We start from the raw sequence: 12,041 nt of genomic DNA, 5'->3' as shown, positions 1-12,041 counted from the left end.
TGTTTGGGATCGCTTATTTAGACAACTTATAACTAACTTTTTAAAAGTAATAAGATGTTTGAAGTTGTCTTTTCTATGAGGGAGAAAAGTTAACAAGACACTTTTGTGACCTGTTACTTTCATGAGTTTAAATAAGGAATCCCAAACACCCAACTTGTAATAACCCATTATTATTCGAAACCTAACATGTAGTACAACACAACAATTTCATGCAAATATTTTTGTAAATTTGATGAAATCACAAAAGTAATGGGGTTAGGCATTTTTTTTTTGAAAGATGAATTATTGGACATTCTCAAATACATATTAATGACATGTAATGGTATTCCTATAAGAAATTTCGGCATCTATAATAAACAAACAGAAACATATATATACAGCAACCGGCCTGCAAGAGATAACATAAAAAGACAAGTCAGTATTAAAGTTATAACAATGGGTTGATTCGGGTTTAGTTATCCATAACCAGTCAAATGGGGCAAATCTGAATTTTTGACTGAGATTCAAATGGCGGAATGTGGAATGTGATCATAAAAATTTTATTCCAATGCTTAAAAGTAACATCACCATCTTTTAATAAATTAAAGTACTACTAAAGTAACATAGTTTTTATAATCATATTTAGCATATGAATCTCAGAAAAAAAATGGATCAAAAATGTTTGCGGGTCAACACTTTGATGACCAAATGCACAAATGACATTAGCAACGGGTTTTGTTGTGTGTTTATCAAGATGGGACCACTTTCCATCCCGTGACTAACAAAGTTCGATGCCCACATGTGCATCCAGTCAGCAAATGTTAAATAAAGTTAAAAGACAAAAATGACTTAATAGTGTTACGCTGATGATTCCTACTTTGTCAATTGTTTGTCCATATATAAGTTACGAAACATTGGATGCGCATTTCACATCTTCATAAGAGTAAAGAAACGTCTGTTTGACTCGTCTGTGGAGTTGCAGGTTTGGTCAACGGTCTCAAGGCTTCCATGATGGCCGAGAAGGACGGGCGCTTCCATGGCTCACTGCAAAATTAATTTGTAATTAATATGTCTTCAAATATACACCGTCAAAACTCAGTTTTAAAATTCGCCTCATGTGCTTTTGGGTCAAAATTAGTTCCAATTAAACTTACTTTGCCCAACAGGCTTCAATCAATGCGGCGATTTGAGGGTTTACATCTGGAGGAATTTCCAGCCTTTTGCATTTAAACCCTACAGCTGCTACAACCTAAAAAATAGATATATTATGTAAAGGCAGTTTTATATATATCCCTCCAATTTGGATAATATCATATATACCTATGCAAAACTAAAATATCATATAGTTAAAAAATCAGATATACCCAATTCATTTTATTTTAATTTATAACCATTCTACCTTTACTTTTCAAAAGCTTTAAAATTTCATAAATGGACACCTTTTAACTTCAAAAAAAAATTTACCCGTTTTTAACTTACACTTTTTTACCCATAAACAATAGTTTCTCAAAATAATAGATTGCTTATCGTTCGATTGTCATGCAATATACCTGGTTCGATTATCTAATTCGAACATACAGATTGCATTGTTCTGATTATCTTCAATAAAGAGAACAAAAGAGAGACGATAGTTCGCTCCGCTTGCTTATCGTCGATGTGGATCAAAATCCAAATAAAAAAAAAATAAGGTTTAAGCAAAAATAATGAAAATAGGTAGAATGGTCATTAAGTAAAAATTCATTAAAGTTGGATATATATGATATTTTACTTTTGGTTGGGTATATATGGAAATTTACAAGTTTGTAAGGATACGTATGAAACTCCTGTTATAAATAATCCATAAGTAAATAAAAGTATGCATAAATAATGGTGGTACAAACCTGTGCAGGATTTAGATTACCCCAAGGTTGCTGCAAAGTGGCAAGTTCCCACAAAATGACCCCAAAGCTGTACACATCTGATTTCTCGTTTGAAGGTTCATCACGAAGAACTTCTGGCGCCATCCACTCAGGCTGTTTAAAAAAACATAATACCAGGTTAAACATGCTTGAAAATTATGGCAGTTGAATGATAATAAGAAACTCACTGTTCCTGCTGCGGTCTTGGATGAAAGAAATGTATTTGCTTTTAACCTAGAAAGCCCAAAATCACACACCTGAAAAACAAAATAAATAAGATATGATGGAGATAATGAATTGCTTCTGGAGATATAGATGTAACATGCATGTCTCAATTGCAACGATGCATTCTGCTTCTTTGCAAATCTTCCAGCCATAAAGATAAATTATTCACATGATTTACTGTGTTTTCTCTCAATTCCGATTGTCCGATTGATTGCTTACTGCATTGCGGTAATCTACTGGGTCTCCGTTGATTTCAATCTTCAATCCATCTTTGAAATTGGAACAATGAAATGCAAGTTTTCGAGATAAAAAAGGTGTTGAACATCAGTGGTGTTCAAACATACGTCATAACAGTGCTAGGTTTTTGTTTCTGAAAGAACGGCCACAAACGAAATCAGGGAAAGTGGTTTCTCACATTTATGAAAGTTGTGGAAGAAGCCTTTTGGATGCTCTTGGATTTTGCTCATTGGGGTGTAAGGTTAGCATAATTAGTCTCCTTCATTAATTACTCTTAATTATTAATATAATATTCATATATTCATTAAAGTAAATAATGAAGAAGATTAATTATGCTAATCATCCAAGCCATTGAACAAAATTGTAGAGTATCTAGAAGTTGTGGCCATGGTCATTTGTTCAACACTTAAATGATCTCGAAAACCGCCACCACATCATGTTCATTTTCACCGTTTCAGTTTCAAATTTGAATTGAAAACAATGGAGGCCTTTATTATGGCATTGCAAGTGCAATCGATAAGAATTGAAACACACAGTAATTTACATGAATAACTTGATGGCCATTATGCATCACTGAAGCAATTGAGGCAAGGTGTGTAAATGAGTCAAGCCACTCACGAGCTACTCGAGATTGGCTTGCTAAAAGCTCAAATCACGCCAAGCTTAAACATGCTCGAGCCCGAGCTTCACTTATCGAGCTTGAGTAGGCTCGTGGGCTTAGTTAGCCCATTATTTATAAAGTTCCTATTTAATATATCAGTGGTGTTCAAACATACGAGCCAAGCCACTCATGAGCAATTGAGGCAAGGTGTGTAAACGAGCCAAGCCACTCATGAGCTACTCTCAGATCGGCTTGCTAAAAGCTCAAATCAAGCCAAGCTTAAACAAGCTCGAGCCGAAGCTTCACTTATCGAGCTCGAGTAGGCTCGTGGGCTTAATGAGCCCATTATTTATAAAGTTCTTATTTAATATATCAACTTGTATTTACACCATACTTATTACTATATATAAAATTAAGACAAAAAATAGCCAAACAATAATATTATGTTATATATTATATAAATATTATAATTATAAACATACAAAAATACTTATATATAAATAAATTCCCAAACTCGAGCCTGAAAACTACACACGAGCCTCGCTCGAGCTGTAGAAATAGAGCTCTAAACAAGCCAAGCCGAGCTCAAGCTTAAGCATTGGGCCAGCTCGTTTACATACGACCTGAATATTTTTTTTATTGAATACAAGAAGTAATACTAAACAAAAATACAAAATCAACTTGCTTTCAAGAAGCGATCAACCCTCCAAGTGTAGGTCAACTACACCCTAACTGAATATGGCGAGTCATGTTCTTTACTTAGAACTAATTCAATATTGCATCAAGTAGATTAAAATTTTATTATGTTAACCTAAATGTTCTCAAAAAGGGCATCTTTCTCCAAAAGTTGGAAACTTAGAAATTGATTAGTGTCTTTATTTGCAAACTCAGAATCAAGAAAACTAAGTGTTCACTTATTGTGTGTGTGTTTTGTTTCAACCATTTGCAATTCCCAGTTTGACTTTTATTTATACTATAACAATAATAATAAAAAAAAAAGGAACTACCTAAGCTACTACTATTAGATTCCAAGTCACCTTATTCAGTGATAAATTAAAGCAGTGTAACACAACACTATCTAGAAACAGTATATTATAGAAAACAACAGCCATAGGTGTGCTTAACAATTCTCCATTTTACCTTCACAGTGTATTTCCTGTCTACTAAAAGATTGGGAGATTTCAAATCCCTGTGAACAATAGGAGGGTTGCGTCGGTGGAGGTAATTCATCCCTTTTGCCTGCATCAGAAAACAAGCAATCATTACTAATATATTAATTCATGACGGTGATAACACACACACACAAATATATATATATACAAGGGAGGGTTTATAAGAAAACCACAAACTTACGAGAAAACTAATACCAACATTTCTTTTAATTTTAAGATTAGAAATGTAAAATATGATTAAAAAAAAGAATGTAGCCCACGAAGTTACATATATGTAACATATGTATCTCATGCAAGGTACATATATGTAACTTCATGAGCTACATATATTTTTTTATCTTTTTGACAAGTCTTAACCTCATAATTAAAATAAATGAAAGCAAATATTAAGAAGAAAAACTGAGTGGTTGGTAGTAGTTTTCTTGTATCTTTTTAGTTCTCTAAACATACACACACTTACACATACACATATATATATATATATATATTACTGTGTGTGCGCATGTGGATATATACAAAATGTTCTGTTTTAAATGCATCAACAGGGAATGCCCTGTGAAACAACAGATAACAAAACCAATCTAATTATTCTTCTGGTCTTCAACTGATTAAAAGCCCTTTTTTGGTTCCGAAAACTGGATTTTATTTCAGGCTTATTTAATTCATTATGTCACAATGACATCATGCATAATTCAATAATCAATGTGTTAATTGTTAAAGTGACTTTTTTTCATTTAGGAAAAACAAAAACATGTTTGAGAACACCTATTGTAGAAAAGTCTTGAGGTATATACCACATCATAAGCCATACTCAGTCGTCGTCTCTCATCCAAGGTCTCTTTCGCACCCGATTTGTGCAACAGCCTATACAAGCTACCTCTGCAGTTCAAAACATATAATACAAAATTAGTCCTCTCTAACGAACAATGACTTTTAAATCCCATGTAGGCCTGTAAACGAACTGAACGACCGAATGTTCAGTAAGCCATTCGTGAACTGTTCGGCTGGATGTTCGTTTATTTAATAAACAAACCAAGATGAGCAATAGCTTTTGTTCATTTAGAATTTTAGACAACTGGATGAGCATGAGCACATGTCTCTTTTGTTAAACAAACAAACACGAACATACCCCGTTTGTGTATGTTCAGTTTGTTTACAATGAGTGTTTACAGGAAAATTAAACTGTAGAAGCCTAAACCTTGATAAATATTCAGTGACTATCGACAGGTTAGGGGGCTGAGTGACAGCACCCATAAAAAGAACAATATTTGGATGTCGTAGGCGTCTCATTATTGCGACCTGACAGAAATAGAGGAGAAACAAAAGTTACTAAATAGCACATGCATACAAAATAAATAATTACATATCGACTAAAATAGCATTAGGACTTACCTCCTGCAGGAATTCATTCAACCTCTCTGGATGAAAATCTTGTTCTAAAAGAATTTTAACCGCAACATCCTGAAAGTTGTGGAGTTTGTAAGCTTTGAAATGAAAATTGTAACCACACATACATTCTTATACTATTACCAAGAGCTACAAAACTGATACAGAGAATAAGTACAATGAACAAGGGCGTATTACTTACAGAGCCATTCCAATCAGCGCGATGAACAACACCAAAAGAACCTGCAAATACATGGCAACTTGTCTTAGAAAAACAGAACCAGGCAAGTATCGACTATATACTGGTGTAAATGAGCTGAGCCAAGCCCGGGCTTGGCTCATTTGACTCAGAGAGCTGAAGCTCGGCTCATTTCAAGCTCTTTTTCTAAAGCTCGAGCGTGGCTCATGTTTAGTTTTTTCAAGCTCGAGCTCAGCTCGGTTTGGGCTCGCTTCGTTTACTATATATTAGTTAATTTGTGTACATTTTTAATTACAACTTTTATATACAACATAATATATGCTATTTAGTTATCTTTTATGAAACTTTTATATATAACTATCATCATCATCATCATCATCATCATTATTATTAATATTATTATTATTATATAACCATATATTTAATATATTAAATAAACACTATAGATATAATAGGCTCGTTTTGCCTCGCGTGCCAACTCGAGCTCTATAAGTGAAGCTCAAGCGCGGGCTCATTTACTAAACAAGCTTCTTTAAGACTTGAGCTTGTTTAAGATATACTCGATTAAAGCTTTTGACGAGCCAATCTCGAGTAGATCACAAGCCACCTTGGCTCATTTACATCTATAGTACTTAGGTTTGGCTTTTTGTAACATTTGGTTCCAACTTAAGATGATTTACCCTTCCAAAAAAACATGATAAAAATGATATCACAACCAAAAGAAAAGAGGTTACCTGCTCCAATTTTCTCTTTTAGTTCCAGATCACTCCAAGGAATATCCAGATCTTCAAAATCAAGGGTCAAATCTTCATTCTGCTTACGTGGTTGGCCCCCATCAAACCTTTGATAACTAGCCGCCTCCATTCTCATATTTGATAAGACGTGTGATCGGGAGTCTTTAACCATATTCTGAGCATATGCCTTGGGAAGCTGTAGATTTCTATCATGGCCTCTGGCGCGGGCACCTTTAGAAGGAGGTAGCCGTGAACCATCATTGCTGTTGCTCGGACTACGTGCAACAATATTCATATCAACATGATTTTTATCAGACTGTTTATTAGAATAAATGGCATCCCCACTATCTCCATCACCTGCATTTACACCATCACCAAGATTTTGATTTTTGAAATAGCATAATGACCTTTCATTCAAAATGTAACACCAACCTAAAATGAACCACAAATGAAATAAACTAACCATAATTATAAATACACCAGATTTTATTTATTAGCTAAAAGAAAAAAAATTATAACTTAACAAATAGTGTAACCCAAATATTTCAACACAAATGTATGATAACCAATAAATACTATTTAATAAAAAAATTTAGGGACAAATTCATTAATTTGGGCCAACTTTTTTTCATCCCAAAAATTTCTAGCCAAAATGGCCGGCTGAAAAAACGAAACCAAACCGAATCCAAAACTAAAAAACTGAAATTTCAATTTTTGATTCGGTTCAAGCCCAAAACCAATCCAAACCAACCTACACGCCACCCTACTAAAAATCGGCACACAACATTTATTATCGTAAGAGTAGCTTACCACTGGATGGAGTTTCAAATACAAGATTCAAAGAGTCGCACTCAGTAAAGTACTGTTTAGCGAGTGACCTAAAATCAACCACAGGTTCAACTTGTCTAAAACGTGGAAAACGCAGCAGGGAAGAAATTGAGATCGTAGCTGGGCCATTTAGTAGAGAATCAGGCTCAGAGAGGCTCCCGGGGTTCCCGACTAAATCAACAAGAAGTTCCCTGCATAAGATTTAGGGTTTGTGAAAATGAGACAAATTATGCGTCTATTCTTGATGGAAATACCTCCACATAAAATACAAAAGAAGACTAAGAGAACGGTAACTAAATACATCCTAGCGAAATAAACTAAATCAATATATGTACTCCAAACACGTATCTATACTGTTTTATATATTCTAACATGACTTCATCTGCTTAGATTTAACAGAAAATGTATACGCAAAGTGCACAAAAAGAAAAGAATAAGAGATGCGTTCTTTCAGACACACTAGATAGCTAACCAGATGTAGGGTGGTTCAAAAAGCGCATGTCTTGCTTGAAGTTCACTCGAAAAAAGCTTGTTCGTAAACAGCTCGGTTTGTAAACAAGCCGAGCCTGAGCCAGGGTTGGCTCGCTCAATAACTGCTTGTTTAAATTAAATCCCAAAATTTAATATATGATAAAAATAATACTAACATGTAAAATATTGGAAAAAAAACAAAAATGATAGATATAATATTTTGAATCTGCATTTTGATCTTTAAAGTAATTAAAACAAAAATACTACATATAATGTTATAGATTTTCTAATTTATAAATTATGAATTATGTGTATGTTATAAAAATACCTTTTTTTGTCTTTTTGTTATCAGTATATGTAAAAACAGTTTAAAATTTATAAAAACAAAACTAGCGAGCCTGTTTGACGAGCGACGAGCTGGCTTTAGCAGTTGAACTTTTTACAAACCTAGCTCGATCTCAGGCTTAAAATAAATGAGTCAAGTCAATCCAGCTCGTTTAAGTCTGAGCACGAGCCTGGGTCCTACTTGGCTTGGCTCAGCTCCTTTACAGTCCTAACCAGATGAAACACTGTGTTAAATAGGTTGACACAGAGAGAGAGAGAGAGAGAGAGAGAGAGAGAGAGGGAACAGGGGATTTTAAATAAGAAAAGGCCACACTCATGCCAACACATTTATGCTCAGCGACTCTTTTCTAAAGAAATATTGTCATACAGTAATAGAAGTGTGTGCCGGCAGTTTACAATAGAAAACAGTAAAACCACTAATGTTTCTTAAAGTTGATAAAGCAACAAGCTTGCAAGCCCCCAATCATAAAGTTGTAGTTAGATTCTAAAACAGTAAACGGCAATTTAGGGTTTAAGCATGCTTGAAGTAATCAACACTTACTTGTCTACACCAAAGCGGACAAGGCAAGATGAAGCATCATCTCGTTTACAATATTTGCAACCCTTGGCTATTCGGCATGGTAGGTCAATTGTGTCCGCTAAAATCTGATGCAGATTATTATTAAAAGAGCATGTAAGATAAACATTGAAAATAGTCACATCCGCATCTTGTGGACCACATTTAGTTACATTCAAGCACAGATAGAAACACATTGAAGAAATATATTACATAGAAGAAGTAATTAATATGCTAAATGCCTTAAAAATAAAGGATCAAATAATCAAATATGATGTTGCAATGTCTTTAGGCCCGCACGTTGCAATGTATTTTAAAACAAAATGAATTTACTTTGTACCTTAAATAGAAAAGCCCGATGTCTGCAAAGGCCAACAGATAGGTTGCCCAATGGAAGTACAACAGATCCTAGACAATCTTTAAGATCCTCACTGCACTCCTTCCACATTGAAACCAAACCATCTTCTCCGGATAAAGTTGCACCCCTTTTGAAGACAAAGATATCAGATCATAAATTATATGTATATGCATGTATGCATGCATGTGTGTGTTTGTATAGGGAGAGGGAGAGGGAGAGGACAAAATGCTTAATTGTCTTTACGAAGTAATTAGTGTGTCAAAACGACTGCAAAAATTATATTATTTTAATATAATCCAGCTTTTTGAACAAAATACTTAGTTTTATGCATTGAAAACACACTCCGGTGACTTACGGCCAATTTCCTTTCAAAATAATTGCATCATTTTACCCCGCTAGACACAACATAACTCAAATCCACCCATTCATCAGTAGCAATTTCAACTTCTAGATGCATACATTTCTCAAAGTTCATCTTTCATATAATAAGTTAAATTCTCACCCCATTCGATTGCATACAAGCTTTGCAAGTTGGTCCACAACATCCAATCTTGTTATGCTATTACAAGAAATACTATGTATCCGGTTTTGCAGCTCTCTGAGGCTCGGATCGCTGCGTCTGTCAATCAAAATCGCTTCAACTGAAAACTCACTACCGGTGTCAATGGACTTCAACAACTCAAGTGATGGAATTCGTCCACTCTCTTGTGGATCACAACACATCAACCATATGTACGGATCCATCCCGCTTATCAAGTAGAATCCATCGGGGACTTTGTCATAGTATGACAAACATCCATTTGCCTAATAACAAAATAGCAGCAACTCTTAAGACTTGTGAATTCTGATATATCAAGTTTAAGTGCACACACAACTCTAGACTCTAAAATCTTAGGGGCTGTTTGGCAACATCTGCACCAGCAAGTGCTGAATCAGTAAGAGGTCTTAATGGTTAAGAGACTCTTACCGGTCAGTGCTAGTAAGTGTTGTGCTGACATATTGAGAGTTATGAACACATGTGAAGGGGCAAGTGGTAAAATGTTCATTCAACATCAGTGTTTGTTATTGAATAACTAGTTCAGTGTAATAATATCTTAAGTAATAAGATGTAAATCTGTTAATTAACATCCATGCCTACAATCAAATGAGTAATTTCAAACACATAAAACACAAACTCATACCCAAAACCGATGCGATAAAGCTTCCGCCGATACGGTAACAGATCCAGACGACCTAGATCCAGAGGCCTCATCCGTGACAGTATCCAACAAATTCGGATCATCAACACACGTAGCCTCCGACGAAAGCCTCAACGCCAACGCCAGCTGCAACTGATAGCTCTCCTCCGTCTGTTGCGCCCAGCTCTTCGATGAATAAGATCCGCCGCCACCGGCCGCCTTCAATCCACCGCCGTCATCCAGCACCGGCGTGTAGGCCTCGGGATCACCGCCGGAGCTAATCACCGCCGCAGACAACGACGGAACGAAGTAATCGCCGGAAATAGAGCTCTCGGCGTGGCTGCTGCCGCTGGATTGGCGCTGCAAACCGGACGGAAACTGTGATTGGCGGTTCGGATGCGTGCGTTGATCCGTGAAGTTCATTAGGTCCCAGTCGTATACAGATCTGTCAGTTCGCTTCTTGTCGCCGAAGTCGTGGCCGGTGGAGAACATGGAGGAGGAGGATGGAGGTTGTGGTTGTTGGTCGTCGGGGTGGTGCTGAGTCAGCAAGGTGTAATTGGTACGCCTGCCGGGCATTGCCATCCAAAGTTTTAAGGGTGTGATTTGATTAATTTTGGCTTTGGCTTGGGTTGGGGTCACGAACCCTACAAACCACCAATTCAGTCACACTCGTAGTCACAGGATAATAAATAAATAAATACGTGTATCCAAAAGCCCCCGGGTTTTACCGTACTAATATGTACACGGAGGATTCGTCTATGTTTCAAAGTGAACCACTTTGAATTACTATTTTCGGGTATGTCATTTTAAATTACTTTTTTCTTTTCGGATCAAAATCAGAATTAGCAAATTCCTTCAAGCTATTCGTTGACTTGTGATAACATTCTATTCTATCATAGTTTTAGTTCTACAATGTTTACAAGTCTGATGAGTGTATAGTTCATTTATAGCAGTCCACTATAGTATATATAGATTCTTCACTGTAATGAACCTTATGGTAGTCGGACATCGGGCCCTGGAGTTCCAATTATAGCCATGCATTTTTGTAGCCCGTTTAAGGGACTGTCTGGTTTTGGTGAGACCCATACCCGATCATGAGAAACCTCCATTTACACTGCATTCTCGGGTTTAAAATACAAGGAAAAGAAATGATAAGATTTGATAAGGGAAGAAAGGAAAAGAAATTATATACTTAAAAGACATTCTTGAGTTAAAATAAAAGAAAAGAAAAAAAAATGTTAATTACATTCTTGAATTAGATATGAAGAAAAATATAGGGGAAAAAATTGTAACTTTACAATTATGTCCTCGTTCTTTAGTTAGATAGGAAGGAAAAGATGAGTAAATTAGTAATATATAAACTTTCAATTCACAACCAGGCCATATTTGGCTTGAAAAGTTTTGAAAGAATAAAGGTTTAACTTTTCTTTCCACTCTCTTTCTTAAAAAATAATAAAAAAAAAACTCAATAATGAAACAAGAAAAATTTTCTTATTTTTTTTTTTCAAACCCTTAAATAAAAAAACTCAAGAATGCAGTGTTACAAATAAAACAATCTGATGGCTTGATAGAATGTAGAGAGCAACCAGAGAGCTTTTAAAGGTTTAGGTTATGTTTGTTTTTGCTTATAATGTGCAAGGGGCCTATGTCTGCGGGCGCACAGACATAAGCTCCTGAAGACTGTTTTGTTTTTTGAAAAAAAGAAGGTCTGAAAAGTCCTTTTATCATCTTAAAAAATAAGCAATTTCCAACATCTTCGCATCTCATTCTCATTCTCATTCTCTCTACACTTCATCTTCAAGCCATAAAAATATTCACCATCTTCAAGCCATAAAAACATTCACCACTGCATGTCAACACCGCCAAAAAACATA

At 35.4% G+C, this 12,041-nt stretch overlaps 1 protein-coding gene across 1 annotated transcript; it reads right to left on the bottom strand.

The window, feature by feature from the left end:
- Positions 1 to 856: 856 nt before the first annotated feature.
- On the bottom strand, positions 857 to 10,749 carry LOC143549976 (serine/threonine-protein kinase CTR1-like). The gene is made up of 15 exons (XM_077040735.1): positions 10,171 to 10,749; positions 9,492 to 9,793; positions 8,972 to 9,116; positions 8,617 to 8,720; positions 7,242 to 7,450; positions 6,432 to 6,788; positions 5,701 to 5,741; positions 5,505 to 5,573; positions 5,311 to 5,411; positions 4,907 to 4,991; positions 4,081 to 4,179; positions 2,066 to 2,134; positions 1,860 to 1,991; positions 1,134 to 1,228; positions 857 to 1,023 (listed from the first exon to the last, which is right to left on the bottom strand). Exons 1-15 carry the CDS (start codon positions 10,747 to 10,749, stop codon positions 915 to 917), a joined length of 2,496 nt encoding a protein of 831 aa, XP_076896850.1. The 3' UTR covers positions 857 to 914.
- Between the last annotated feature and the right edge of the window lie 1,292 nt (positions 10,750 to 12,041).

Source organism: Bidens hawaiensis, unplaced genomic scaffold (genome assembly GCF_021521415.1).
Source record: "Bidens hawaiensis isolate Kalapana, Puna unplaced genomic scaffold, B.hawaiensis_p1.1 tig00015877_1, whole genome shotgun sequence".
Classification (NCBI taxonomy): Eukaryota; Viridiplantae; Streptophyta; class Magnoliopsida; order Asterales; family Asteraceae; genus Bidens; species Bidens hawaiensis.
This window is presented reverse-complemented; position numbering and strand designations above follow the sequence as displayed.

Bases quoted from the DNA above. Each gene is read 5' to 3' on its own strand.
- LOC143549976 (XM_077040735.1), bottom strand. From the start codon at position 10,749: ATGGCAATGCCCGGCAGGCGTACCAATTACACCTTGCTGACTCAGCAC. The intron at 9,794-10,170 runs GTATGAGTTTGT...TTTTGTTATTAG, and splicing joins CTTTATCGCATCGGTTTTGG to GCAAATGGATGTTTGTCATA. The intron at 6,789-7,241 runs GTAAGCTACTCT...GTGTAAATGCAG, and splicing joins ATTTGAAACTCCATCCAGTG to GTGATGGAGATAGTGGGGAT.